The sequence below is a fragment of the Danio aesculapii genome, chromosome 17 (genome assembly GCF_903798145.1).
Source record: "Danio aesculapii chromosome 17, fDanAes4.1, whole genome shotgun sequence".
Classification (NCBI taxonomy): Eukaryota; Metazoa; Chordata; class Actinopteri; order Cypriniformes; family Danionidae; genus Danio; species Danio aesculapii.
In genome coordinates, this window is record NC_079451.1 from 10139300 (window position 1) to 10154524 (window position 15225).

Below are 15225 nucleotides of genomic sequence, written 5' to 3' on the forward strand. Positions count from 1 at the left end.
GAATAAATGGGTTGTGTACAGTGTGAGAAAGATCATATCATGTTGTGAACAAAAATATCAAAATGGCTCTTATGATTCAATTTATTTTAAAAAATACACAAACTCAGGAGTTTTACTGGTTTGAAACAGCCTGACAAACAATGTATATTAGTGTTTTCATGTTTTTCCATGTCTTTGTAATTAATACATTTTTAAGCATTACAATTAACATGAAAACATGGAAAATAACCTAATGTTTTTCATTATATTTCTTTATAGTTTTGTGTTTTTCTTATTTATACTTTTCAGTTATAGATACTATCATGAAAAACAATTGTGAACCCATGATGTGATTTATACATTCATTGTTTAGAAAGAAAGAAAGAAAGAAAGAAAGAAAGAAAGAAAGAAAGAAAAAAGAAATAAAGAATGAAAGAAAGAAATACTCAAAGAGCATGAATTGCATAGCAAAATAGGTTTTTATTTCATAAGAAGACATATATGGTTTACATATATTTTTAAGCATCCACTTTGTTTCTGAAAATTCAAAAACTGTGAACCTGTGTAGTGAAACTTCCTCAAAGTGCTTTTCAATCAAAAACAACAATTTTGTCATACAGTGGGTACAAAACATCACAAAAAAATCTGTGTAATGAAAATAAAACTCAACACATTGAGCACATTATCCCTGAGTTACATTCAAAACACCTGAAATACCAATCCCTCATTATGAGGCTGCATTCAAAAAGTAGAGAAATAAACAAAAACATGAACAGTTCATCAGACGTATGACTCTCTGATGTGTTCTTCATACATAGATTCAGATGAGGACCTCTGTCTCAAACATGAGGAGGATCCACTCATATCATCACAGCATGCCTCAGCATTGTCTCTGTTGTGGATATCAGCAAGTCCAGAAGAGAAATCCAAAGTCTCCTCACTCGAAGATCTGGAGCCGCTGCACGTTTGCTTTGACAGACATCTGGCATCCTGAACAGTCAGCGATCTGCAACTGGAAAGAGCTACAGGGGAATTGTTCTGAACGGCTTGCTGATAACTCGGAGGGCTGCTTGGTATCCTGCTGTCCACCTGCTGGAAAACCTCATCGCTGGACAAGCGTCTGGACTCCGGTTGAGGATTCAGCACCTCTGGGAGAGTCTCGCTTTCTCTTAAGGTTCTTTCGATGGCTCGTTTGGTGGAGCCGCTTCGCCCGAAAACAGTCCTGCTCCTGAGGTGTGCACTCTTCATTGACTGCGAGCGTTTTCTGGGGGTTTCTGAGCGGGTTGGTGTAGGGAAGGAATGTTTGCGTTGAAGGTTTTTTTTGCACGAAGGCAGGAGAGGAGGACTGCTCTGGATGGAGCTTTCTGAAGCGCTGGAAAAACAGCTCTCCAGTGAACTCGAGGAACAATATGAGCAGCCTCTGGAGGTGGTCCTGGACGCGCTTGATCGCGCCAAACCACAGCTTTTCCCCAAGCTGTTTCCTGCCCTGAACACAATACAGTCATCGGAGATCTGCTTTTTTAACAGTTTTTCATGAAATTCCACTTCCGTCTGGCTGCTGGAGAGGTGCTGCTGAACCGTCTGGGTGAAGTTAAACGTTGGTTCTGAGCGTCTGCGGATCAGGAGTTGAGTCGTCCAGGGTTCTTCAGGTTCCTGGGCTTTTTCCTTAACTCCAGATTTGATAGAGTCCATATCTGAACAACTGCCCTTGTAGGTGTCTGTGTCGGGGTCATTACTGTCGTACGCAGAGTCGTGATGGTGCGAAGAAAAAGAGTCTGAAGGAGAAATCAAAACTAATGTCAAGTGCTGTTCGATCATATCATGTACATACATTTGCTTTGCTAATTGTGTGAAAATATATGTCAAAATAATATAAAAATTTAAGGGTGTAAATTGGACAGCCAATCGGATTCAATACATTTAATTAGTGTATTGCAATACACAGTGAAAGGAATATATACTTTAGCAACTATTGGTTGGAAAACTTCAGTCAAAATTTCTAAATTCTTTGCAAACCCACAGAAGGATTGTTAAAGTGAAACCCAAGTCTTGTGCATCTTAGACTTTCCTCATGAGAAAACATTATTTATCAATGTATTAGCTATTTTCCAAAACATCTTTTGAAATCAATCTAATCTGCTCATACTAGCTCTTGACTTTTTCGTGTTGTTTGTTCTATTTTGGGCCAAAGATGATAATTAATCATGTAAATGTATACAGCACAACCAATTTACGTATTGTAAGAAAAGTGGCGAATTCATATTAATTCATATGATTTAATTAGTATGAAAACATATGTTTTTAAAAAGAGGTGTGCCCCCATACCCCACCCTTAAACTCAACTTTCATTGAGCAAATCATGCTAAAAATGTACAAATGAGATCGTACAAATTAGCCACTAACTGAAAAAGTAACCAGTTGCCATGAGATTGTAATGAACAAACAGAATTAAAAAGCTACCTTGGTTATCGCTGAGTTCATCTTCATCGGAGTCTCCATAGAGCATCAGCGCATCTTCACCAAAAATCTCACGGCAGTTGTCAATAAGGAAAGTTGTTAGTTTCGTCACCTGGAAAAACAAGCATGTGATTTAGAATATCTCATGAAAGCAGGTCAAAGTCTGGATGTAAAACTAGTCTGATCTTTTCTTCCTCTGTGGAGTTTCAGTTCTACTGTTTTCTGGCTGCTGGCCACATCATGTGAGAAATCGAGAAATTAATAAGATCACTGTTTTTCAGAAGTACACTCACCTCTTCCATCTTCGCTATGTTGCTGCCAGTTTGGAGCAGGTTTGGGGAAACACATGTGGCCAGATTGATGGAAACCATCTTGTTTGTATCTGCGTTCTCACTTATGAAGTACAGTAAGACAATCAGGTGCTTCAAGAGCTGAATGTTTGGCACAGACAGTGTGTTGATCAGCCTAAAGACAAAAATAAAGAAAAACTGGTCACGATTACAGTTCATTTACACTAATCACTTTTAATCCTGTAACTGCATCATTAGATGACTTACATTTTAATTTCAGCACACTTCTGATCTTCATCTTCCTTTTCCATTGCATCCATCCAGTCTTTGTACTTCTCTGATATTAGCAAACCACCAGGCAGATGTCTGAGAAAATCCTGCAAATCAGAAGGATGCATATTTTAGACTTTTAGACATTGTTGTTGTTAAACCAATCATATCACACAAATCATCATCATATGGCATACCTTGATGAGATCAGCAAGCCAAATCACAGGCTGCTCCTTCAGATCCACTTGTATACCATCATTGAGCTGCGCCTTGATCTCCCTCACAGCCTTGGTGTTTCCAGTCCTCCTGAACACCCCCTCAGTGTACAAACCCTTTCTCTGCAGCAGTGTTAGGATATCCTAAAAAATACATTGAGGCGAATTGGGACTTTAGAAAGATGAAAACCACAAGCACACTTAAAAATAGTTGGCGTTGAAACAGTTTTTGCCCTACAAATGGTGAAAATAAGTCAAAATAGTTTTGTTTAGATTAGATAAAAATGTTCTACAAATTAATAAAAAATAGTTCTTTTAGAGCTTTTAATTTGACTGTTCTTTGGGGCCAAATTTGTATATATATTGTGTTGCTACACAGGCCCTCATTTAAAACCTTTATTTTCCAAGAGTGTAATGTTGAGCTAAGTATTTGGGAGATTATTACACAACGTTTAATCATTTTTCAGTGAATTTCATAGACACTGAGATAATTTCAACATTTCATTTGCAACATTTTGGTTTAGTAGTTAATTTGTATGAATGCTTATCTCCAATGATTGTTGAGTATAGAGGTTAAGTTTGGGGGCAAGCCTCCTTTTTAAGTTTTTGCATAAATTAAATAATATGAATTTGCACAAATTATGCAAAATTGTTATGTTTTATCATCAGAATTGCTGGTAATAGTATTTGTTTTCAGATTTTATTAGTCAAACTTTGAAAAATTTGTATTTTTGTATTTGAGAGTGAAACATTCGGCAGTTCTTACCATAATTGGTTCTGGAGGAGACCCATCTTTCTGACAGATTTCCGACAGGGGTCGTCCAAACAGTGTGTTCTTGGTATGATCACCTTTTTCCTGATATAAATCCTTTTCCTGATATAAATCCTTCCTGATATAAATGTTCTTTTTCTGAACACGTTGAAAGATGCTTCTCCAGCGCCTTTGGTTAATATTCATGTTCCCTTTAGAATAACAGTAAAGATGTGGTAAGAATCATTGTATTCTACTAGTCTGACATTTCTAATAAGTTTATTGCAACATATTAAATAGCAGTGACATTTAAGAGAACAGAAGTGAGAATGTTAGCTTACCAGTGTGGGAGATGCTGGCAAGATTGCCATTGGTTTGCTGACTAAGGGAGAGTCCCGTATTCAGAGGAACCTAAAATAAATTGAAAGCAGTCCATTAGATGAAGTAACCTACTACAGAGAAACATCTATTTAAGAACAAAACTAAAAATGGCAACTAGGGGGATTTTGGATTGGTGCAATAAGAGCTTATCAAAAGTTTGTAAACATTCCATTAAAAGCATAAGATGGTCAAAATAAAACTGACATTTAAAAAGCCAGGACTTTGAAGCATCCCCTTTTAGGCTTTGTTCTCAACCTTAAAAGAGTCTATAATTGCACTAATCTACCAATCAGAGGGTGATAAGAAGCGCTGTATGCGTAAGATCTAAGGATCTATATACTTACGGTTGTGGCTGGCATGCTGATTGGGTCCATGCTACTTTGGGTCAACGATTTGGGCTGAAACAGAAAGAACAAAAGATGTGTTTATTCTGTCAATGAGATTTAGGGAAGTAAGTCAATTCAAATACATAGTAATCAGTTTCCATGATGACATTAAGAGACAATAGGTGTGTGTGTGTGTGTGTGAAACTGATGGATGAAGGTGAAAACTTACCACGCCGTGACCACTCAGCACCTTCATAGGTTGGCTGCTTTGAGATGACTAATAAATACAGTCTTCTTGGTCAGATTACCTGGTTAGTGAGAGAAGATAGTTAGCACTTGCAGATGTATTTACTTGAGCAATTGAATACAGCATGCATAATTAAATATGGATTCACCTCAGGCAGTAAAATAAATCTTTCCAAATTAACACCCAAAATGCATGATCCAAAAATGTATAGATAAATATGGTTTAATCTTCTAACAATAGCAGAAATATAGCAAAATATCAAGTTCTAAATTAATTTTTAAAAACACACACATTAAATGATTATTAGTAAAATATTAAATGGTAATGTTAATTATAATTTGTAGGGAAAAGTGCACCATTTTTAAATTTAAACACATAACAGCTCCAAAAGATAGGTGCATAATATTGTAATAATATTAATTAAAACAGAATTCTTGCTAAATTATGTATAACTTATTTTGCTTACAACTCCAAAACATAGAATGAATATATATATATATATATATATATATATATATATATATATATATATATATATATATATATATATATATATATATATATATATATATGTGTAACAACAACTTATAACATAACAAATCATAGTATTTATCAAAATATTAATATGAATTACTTTTTTAAGAGAATACATATACACATATGTATAACATATTTGGCCAGCAGCTTGAAAACAGTTAAAGTTTGTAACAAATAAAATTATTAGCAAAAATATTAACCTGTATTATTAACATTTGCATTGTGTAAAATTCTGTATAATTATGTATGTTACTCAGCTAACAGCTCAAACACATACAGTAGAATACAATTACATTATAATAAACAAATAATGTATTTATATAACACAACAACTCCCAAACAGAAAGAAAACATGTAATAACACAATACTTCATTACAAAAATATGTGTAAATAAATGTTACTCACCACTGTAAAATATTCACTGTTGTGGGTGGCTGGAAAAATCAACAAGCTACATTGACTCGGGAGTCGAACATACACCATCAAGAGACTGAGACAGACTGAAGTGAAACAGCCCACTGCATCACACAAAATGAAAGTGGGCGGGCAAAAGGGGAAATTCTGATGTGCAATGGAGACAGGAAGCTACATCACGGGCTCCCACCATCAACACCTAGTTAGCTACGAAAGGCAAGTTGTTGTGGCTCGAGAGTGGAAAGTGTTACATACGTCACGCGTGCAAGCACAAACGTATCAGGTAACGTGTGGATGATAGAGAATATGGCAGCAAGAGAAAGTACCTATCAAATTACATGGCCAACAGGGTCAGCATCGTGCATATTGTGTTACACTTTCGAAAACAACAAACAAGAGATAAAGTTAAAATCAATTAGCCATAATAACTATGCCAAGTATATGTTTAGTATGGCATACCACATGGCTCAGTACTTAGCCCAAAGCATTTTGCATGTTATACATTTGTTACAAACTATCGTTTTTCCAAGTAAAAGTTTATTCAAATGTTTGTTTAAAGAATACTTAAACAAGAGAATGTCGAATTACAAAGTACACAAAAACAACATAACAAACAGCTAAAGCTAAAATCAACTGTTATTAGCCATCAAAGTAGTGTTTATACTGTAAAAAGTCAACTTTATCAAATGAAATGAATGTAGTTAACTCAAAATTGAAAGTTATTTCTATTCATTTGAAAACAGTTTTGAACTCTCAAATACCTCATTACTTCAACTTAAATGGAGTAAGTTCACAGCACTCATTAGTTTTTTAACTCAAATGGTTTGTTGCAATCAGTTTCCTCAAACGGTTCGAGTTGCCTCAACTTACTGGGTTTTACAGTGCTCAGTTGGTTTGCGTTCTCTTTATCTATTGGATTTTGCTGTGCTCAAATTGCTTCATTTACTCAAATGGATTAAGTTCACAGTACTCATTAGGAGTAGTTCTTGAACTTAAATGGTTTGTTGCAATCGGTTTCCTCAAATGGTTTGAGTTACCTTAACTTTTTGAGTTTTACAGTGTAGTTTAAGGAACAATTTCGTGACCGTTATTGGATGTCATCCTTCAACTAAATCTCATTTTCTGGTAAATTATAATTAAGCTTGGCTGCAGTGTTTACAGTAAAGACACTTTTATAATGATTCATTATTTTGCTGTGTGTACATGCTAATGATACCCTGGGACTTTTTTAAAGAAACAAAAACCATCATTTTGAGACTCTGAATCTGACAAGTGCCTGTTAACTGACTCACTATAGCTCCAGAAACCATACAGCCCCCATGTTTTTACTAGCAGGTAAATTCATCGTGAAATTAAAAGCACTGCGTTTGACCAAATGTCTTTTAGCGTACCCACCTACTGCTTACAGTCTCCATGGAAATCAGGTCACAGTCTTCTCATCAGGAGCATTTTGATGTTTTGGAATAGTTAAACATGTGGGGGAGTTTCTAACTGTATGAATCTTATAAATATCTGATGTTTGAGGATATATGAAGAGTTCAGATGCAAAACCCTCTAAGTGCCGTCTGAAATTTTACATTGAGATATTTCACTTTAAAGACCATGAAAAGAGCTTATTCTTTGTCATAAAAGTGATATTACAGAAGATACTAATGTTAGAGGAAAAGTTTTAAACGGCATTTAGAGGTTTTTGCATCTAAACTCTAAACTTTTGGTCCACTGAATACCTCTCAGAAGGTCAGATTTTATTAGTAATTTTCATTTATTATGTCTTACATGTCATAATTATATGGCTATTGATATAATTTTGAAACAATGAATGATGAAATATCATGGGCTCAGTACTTAGATTAATGCTTTTTATCCTACATTTGTAAAAAAATATCTCTTTTTTTCAGCTAAATGTTTAATATATTGTATAAATGTGAATGTTTATACCTAAATTTGCCAGTTTCAAGTTTAGTGTAGTTAAACTTTAGCTCACATTCATAGTTTCTCACATACCCTCATCTTTTCGGTCTATTCTACTTGATGAACAGCTGTGTTCCAATTGGCTGACACACACACTCTTTTGAAACCAGATGACACCTGTCTGTGTGTTTCTAAATATTTTATTAATTCCATTCCATTCCAAAAGTAGCCCGCATGACACGAATATGGCAGGACAAGTCTAAGTAACAAACAACTCTCTCTTTATTAGTGGGAAACATTTCAAGTCATCAAGAGTACTTCGTAAAGATAAAAACAAACAGTTTAATTATGACTGACAGAGCGCTTGAGTAAAAAAAGTTGTCGCAGAATGATAAAATCAATGCTTAACTTTTTAATTCATGGCATGAAACCCCTCACCACAGAGCAATTTCAATTTCTAAATGAAGTGTGAATCACCAAACTTTCCCCTTGTGTACAGTGAATAGAATCAAGTGTTTTATTGCCAGTTTACACTTTTAAAGACTTGTTTATGCAGCATACACATTTTAAATCCTTAACGTATTTAACACATATAAAAATGCCAATCAACCACACCAGTTTTTTAAGTCACACCTGTAGGTGGCTCAATTTGAATGACCTTCGAAGCAGCCCACCAGGGAAAAACCCACGTGGGACAGTATGCATCATAATGTTTTCTAGGCTGTGGGCTGGAAAGACCACCAGACAACCTCAAATTTACACATGCCCACTTAGTGCACTGCTGTCAGAGGTCACAAACAACGTCTTGATTTGGGTTTTGATTACTAAATAATTTTATTATAGGACAACTACTTTTGAAGGCATCAAAATTCATCTTTAATGGAGAAATTAGGTTGGTCTTCGGGTTTGAAGTCTTTATTGGGGCTGCCATCCTCATTGAGAAGACGCCTGCTGGTGTATCCCACAACAGGGTATTTTGTCTTGTATGTGCCTGTGAAAATCTGCTCAAGGGATTGTAGTTGACTCTCTGTGAGGCCCGTCTAACAAAATAGGAACCGAAAGCAGTAACATGTTAGTGCCAAAAAAGTCTGGTGAAAACCAATGTTCAGTATAAGCTGAAACTTTTTTTTTTGTTTTTCCTGTGGCAAAGTTGTAATAAAACTCTCAACTTACAGTGTCATGTGTGAGATCTGCTGGGTCAAGGGACATTTTGGCCACAGCTCTGGTTGAGTCTTTGCCTACAAGAGCATTATAAGGTGCTCCTTTTTTGTAAAACTCTGGAAATAAAAAAAAAAGTGGAATGTGTAAATTCTAGTAACTTTTTGACCTATTATTAATGTACTCTTTTCACAAATTAGGATGATACCTTTCTACAATTATTTTTAAAAGTTTCTTTTTAGGCATGGGCCGGTATAAGATTCTTTCGTATGAAAACCTTGGATAAAAAAATCACGGTTTCACGCTATGACGGTATTGTGATTACTGCTCTCAAATATTAATAGCATCCTGTACATATATTCATTTATTGTAAATCTGTTCATAGCTAATACAACCTGTATATAATGTTTATAGTACATCCATCTGTAAACATTACCATAATTTTCTTTATAACTTATACCTGTATCCTGCACTTGCTGCTATTGCACTGCTGGTTAGACCGAAACTGCATTTCGTTGCCTTGTACTTGTACATGTGTAATAACAATAAAGTTGAATCTAATCTAATCTAATATGTTCTTCTGGGTAAAAAACAACAAGCCTTTTTTCCTATTGAACACAAGATATTAAAATATTTTGCAACAGTAAACACGTCAGGCTAAATAATTGAAATAAATCACTGACCTGCTATCTTAATTAGTTTACAAAACAGATTTCTTTACTTGAAAAGGCATCTTTGGATATCTTTCTTTTCTTGAAATATAAAGTAAGTAGGCCACTGCACTGTTCAGGTGCATAGCTCATAGGATGCACATAGCAGCATAGGATGTTGGTTTATAAGCTATTTATTTCTCAAATGTTTGCTGAATCATGTGCTGGCCAGTATCTTTTGATGTGGAGAGTCCTTTTCTGCTGGTGATACTCTTGCCCTAAATAACTAAATAAAATAGTTGTAAAAACACTTGCATATTAGGAACGGTTTAACAGAAAACTTTCTTGAGATCTTTTGGGTCAACTTGATTGTTTTATGTTCATTCATTCCTACATTTTCTTTTTGGCTTAGTCCCTTTATTAATCAGGTAAGCGCCAACTTATCCAGCATATGTTTTATGCAGCAGATGCCCTTCCAGCTGCAACCCATCACAGGAAAACACCCATACACACATACACTACGGCCAATTTAGCTTACCCAATTCATCTATAGGGAATGTCTTTGGACTTGTGGGGGAAACCGGAGGAAACCAGAGCATTCGGTGGAGATTCACGCGAACATGGGGAGAACATGCAAACTCCACACAGATATGCCAACTGGCCCAGCAGAGGCTCGAACCAGCGACCTTCTTGCTCTGAGGTGACAGCACTACCCGCTGCGCCACTGTGCAGTCCTGTTTTATGTTCAATAAAAACAATTTGTAAAAACTAATAAGTTAACTTAATTCCTTCATGTTGTCCCAACACAAATTGGTTGTGTGGATCCCAACATTTTTAACAGTGTACTAAAGATGGAGTGCAAATTTCTCTCTCTTCTGACCAAAGTAATCAATCTCTCAATATAATTCTACACATTTCAAGTCAAATATGTACTACCATGAATTTTCTTGTGAAATTTTAGCAAATGGGAACACTAAAAATATATTTTTTGGTAGTTTTAGTTCACCTCCATGGAAGTTTACCCAGTCAAGACGATGTCTATTTCTAGGAACAGTAGATATGTGAAAAGGGAACATTACATAAAAATCTATATAGATTGCCTTCATAGATTACAATAGATAAGGTAGTTTATGCTCACCATGCACTCACCACTTGTTAACACAAATACCTAATCAACCAACCACAGGGAAGCAACTCTGTGCATTTGCACAGGTAGACGTGATCAGAAAAATGCAGAAATTCAAACCAGGAATCAGAATAAGGAAGAAAGATGAGTCAAGTGACTGAACGTGGTTCTCTGAACGTTTATTGTGCTATAAGGGTGGACTTTTTTGGAAAACCCTTGAACTCTTCTGTGACATTTGAATGGTAAAGGTGAAATAAACAACATGAACGAATGCATTCATCCTGCCTTGTATCACAAGTTCAGTTCTGTGGTTCCAACCGAACATTGTTTAAACACCAGTGTCTACCTGAATGCTTTTGTTGACCAGTGATGATGACAATGCATTACAACTAAAGTGATTTATGTAATCAGATTACATTTTCAAGAAACTAGTAAAGTAACACATTACTTTTCATTTTAAAAAAGGGGCACAATGGGTAGCGCTGTCGCCTCACAGCAAGAAGGTTGCTGGTTCAAGCCTCGGCTGGGTCAGTTGGCATTTCTGTGTGGAGTTTGCGTGGGCTTCCTTCAGGTGCTCCAGTTTCCCCCACAGTCCAAAGACATGCACTATAGGTGAATTGGGTAAGCTAAATTGTCCATGGTTTATGTGTGTGAATGAGAATTTATGGGTGTTTCCCAATGATGGGTTGCAGCTGGAAGGACATTCGTTGTGAAAAACATGCTGGATAAGTTGGCAGTTCATTCCGCTGTGGCGACCCCTGATTAAAAAAGGGACTAAGCCAAAAAGAATTCATTAATGAATGAACTGTTTTCTAGGGATGCTCCGATCAGGATGTTTGCAGCCGCTACCGTGTACCAATTCCTTGATCGGCAGATAAAGAGTACTGATTCTGATGCTTCAAGCTTTATAATGCATAAAGTACATTTTCCCAGCAAGTATGATACTTAAGTGGAGATCTCTCCTTACATAAGAGAATAAATGAGGTCATTGTATAAAATCCTTTAAACATGTCTCATATAACCATGTAGTGTGGACATGTCATGGTCAGAGGCAGCTTTACAGAAAATAGTAGATAAAACAGATTTTAAAATGGTAAGAAAATTAGTAACAATGCAATTTAGAAACATTGCAAATGATGGAAAAATTCAACATTTCTCAATCAAGAAACAGTTTGGAGTGCATATTTGATGCATAAATTAAAGTGCACACCTATAAACCCATTACTTCTTTACTAAATAGGGAAATAGGCCTATAAACTATTGCTTACTGCAATAAGTATATTACAAAAGAGTTATATTATTAAATAATTAAGTTGTATTTAGATATGTATATTTTTTATTTCCAGCCAGGCTTTAGTAACTTTGCAACATTGTCAAAAACACATGAGAACATCATCATCGGTTGATGAGATCGGCAAAATCAGTGAGTAGCAATCAAGTCCAAAATTTTGATTATCGGCCAATACCGATCTCCGACTAATCGATCAAAGCATTCCTACCATTTTCCCATCTATTCACTGACAGCTGTGTTGAGAGAATTCTGGTGTACGTGCGGATGAATTGTGTACAATGTGTGAACATGATACATACTGTAGCATAAATGTAAATGTGTATTTACTCATCTCACTTGCACAACAACAGATTCAGTATCCCTTGAAACGAATTAAAAGAGTCAAATGGAAACGCAGAATATTCCTTACTGAAGTGTTGAACTTTTTCATCCTATTCTAAATCTATTCAAAAAGGAAGCACTTCTTAAGTTATTTACCAATTTACTAGTCATTTATTCGGACTACACAGACGTGAATTTACATTTCCCTCAGTGAATTCACATTTCACTTTTGGTCTAAAATGTCCTTACATTATTCATTCATTTTCTTTTCGGCATAGTCCCTTTATTAATCAGGGGTCTCCACAACAGAATGAACCGATAACTTATTCAGCATATGTTTTACGCAGCGGATGCCCTTCCAGCCGCAACCCCCTTACATTGTTATTATTATTATAGATGAGCAAGCCCAGTTCAGAAAAAGGTTACGCACATATAACATGACACAATTCTTCTCTTCAAATTCTTCTCTTCTACAGTTCTTTTCTTCAAAAGTGACATATGAGAAGATTGTAATTAACTTACAATTGTTATTATTTGTTTTATTTAACAAAGAATAGACAGTTCTGAAGGCTGCCCTGAAGGGATCACCCATGTGGTTTTACATCATCAACATAACTAAAAATATTTAAATTCCCTGGAGAAGTTCTTCCCATATGCATTCTTTTCTAGCTCAGGAAAATCCCGTTTATTTTCCAAAACTCTTTAAAATAATTTGACCTGTAAATGCAAATAGACACAGGGAGTTTCCAGATATTCTCAAATTAGGGAAGAAAGTAGACGTCTACTATGCCGTGATCTCTCAAACAGATTGATCTACTTCCTCAAATAATTGTGTCTGAATCAGAAACTTCCACCAGAGAAAATTAGAGAACGTGAGGTTTCATTAAAAAAAATCTAACCTTTTCCAGTTGTGACGTCAAACACTACTCCTTTAATGGCCAAGTATATTGGTTGTCCGTCCTGTATTTGGGGCGGGGGGTTGTATAAATATTATTAAACGTGACTTGCAGTTAGTTGTTAAAAGAAGAGTAAATAAGTTTACATAGTCGTCTAGCTAACGTTAGGACAGTGTTTTTGTGGTAACAACAACACATACCTCGCTTCCATCGTATCTTTGCAACTCCTCATCCGTAAACAGACGCACCGGTTTCGATGCGTTTTTTATTTTACTGTCATTTGTAGAACAAACACTTAATAACGCGTATATTAAAACACTACGACAATAAAACATTGTGGACTGTCGTGTTGAGGTTTGAGTTGTGAGGAACGAGTCTGCGGCTTCAGTTTCCTTGTTGTCACGGGAGCGTCTATCTGTGTTTCCATTTAGATGCTGATCTCGGATCAGTTTCACAATAAGAGGTGGAAATGCTCCATTTGTCTCGGAACAGTACATGTAATTGGTGCTTTGGGACACAATTTGTTAACATTTTGGTGTTGGGAATGCGGGATAATCTAATATATTCTGACTTTAATTCAAAACACAAACTTCTGCTTCGGGAATTTTCTAAACTTCCACTAGCGTCGAGTTTCTGTTTCTCCATTCACAACACGTGAGATGGACCGGAAGTGACGCCCACCGCTGGCACTGAAACTTCTTTTTTATTAACAATGCTTGAACAGTAATATAAAGGCATTCATACATTTAGAATAGCACAAAAGACAGAAAAACAATCAATTTACATACATTCGCAATCTTTGGATCCTCTTTAATAACACAATATATATATATATATATATATATATATATATATATATATATATATATATATATATATATATATATATATATATATAACATAAATTCACAAAAAAAATGATAGAGAAAATTAAGTGGCAGGGGAGTTAAATTTCTCAAATGTATGAAACCAATATCCTCAAATGATTAATATAAATTTCTTACTTTTTGGCTTTTCATCTTTCTTAATGTCTTCAAATATATCACAAATTCTTCTTTAAACACCACTAATCTTGGGGGAATTTTGAAAAATGTACATTCGTAAATATAGAATTTTAACAATAACAAATTATTTATTATATAGGCTATCTTTTTATTCTTGAGGCCTTAATAATTTCCCATGAGATATTTTCTGTTGTATAAACTCCTTAAACGCGTTCCTTCTTCCTCAAAAGTACTATCCAGCCGAATAATGCTGAATCTTGTTTTTTTGTGGATCATATAAATAAAAAATATTTCACACTACACATCTTTGTTTTAAAATAGGCATGTATCCCTTAAACTGAACCCAGAAATCCTTAAAACCTTTACAAATATGTGCAACTCCAACTGGCATGTTTCTGTCATTATTAATTTACTGTTTCTGTTAGGCTATATCACTAAACTACTGTATTTGTTAAAATGCCAAATACATTCTTTTTGCCTATATTTTTTATTGGAGAAAAACAAGGCATTTACTAAAACAAGACACATTAGTGTCTGATTTAAAATGATGTGTTTTCTCAAAATTGACCAAAGAATAAAAATAATGTTTTTATTCACACAAAGTGCAGAGCTCTATAAGGCAAGTCAAGTTTAATTATATAGCACATTTCATATACAGGGGCGAAGCAGTGGCGCAGTAGGTAGTGCTGTCCCGTGGGTTTCCTCCGAGTGCTCCGGTTTCCCCCACAGTCCAAAGACATGCAGTACAGGTGAATTGGGTAGACTAAATTGTACGTAGTGTATGTGTATGTGTGTATGTGTTTCCCAGTGATGGGTTGTGGCTGGAAGGGCATCCGCTGCGTAAAAACAAATGCTGGATGAGTTGGTGATCCATTCCGCTGTGGCAACCCCAGATTAATAAAGGGACTAAGCCGCAAAGAAAATGAATGAATGAATGATTTTATATACAATGGTAATTCAAAGTGCTTTACATAAACAGGAATAAAAGAAACAAGTATAA

At 35.4% G+C, this 15225-nt stretch overlaps 2 protein-coding genes across 3 annotated transcripts; both read right to left on the reverse strand.

Annotated features, from left to right (window-relative positions):
* Window positions 1-498: 498 nt before the first annotated feature.
* On the reverse strand, window positions 499-6232 carry tagapa (T cell activation RhoGTPase activating protein a). The gene is made up of 10 exons (XM_056477066.1): window positions 5860-6232; window positions 4899-4977; window positions 4688-4741; window positions 4304-4373; window positions 3978-4174; window positions 3194-3355; window positions 2994-3103; window positions 2730-2901; window positions 2440-2548; window positions 499-1754 (listed from the first exon to the last, which is right to left on the reverse strand). Exons 2-10 carry the CDS (start codon window positions 4923-4925, stop codon window positions 760-762), a joined length of 1896 nt encoding a protein of 631 aa, XP_056333041.1. The 5' UTR covers window positions 4926-4977; window positions 5860-6232; the 3' UTR covers window positions 499-759.
* A 1811-nt stretch (window positions 6233-8043) lies between these two features.
* Window positions 8044-13864, reverse strand: nenf (neudesin neurotrophic factor). Of its 2 annotated transcripts, XM_056477737.1 has the most exons (4): window positions 13422-13751; window positions 13225-13285; window positions 8953-9056; window positions 8044-8819 (listed from the first exon to the last, which is right to left on the reverse strand). In XM_056477737.1, exons 1-4 carry the CDS (start codon window positions 13716-13718, stop codon window positions 8643-8645), a joined length of 639 nt encoding a protein of 212 aa, XP_056333712.1. In that variant the 5' UTR covers window positions 13719-13751; the 3' UTR covers window positions 8044-8642. The 2 variants fall into 2 exon arrangements, with proteins under 2 accessions (XP_056333712.1, XP_056333713.1); XM_056477738.1 differs by lacking the exons at window positions 8044-8819; window positions 8953-9056 and adding an exon at window positions 9909-10321 and having other exon boundaries at window positions 13422-13864.
* Window positions 13865-15225: the final 1361 nt, after the last annotated feature.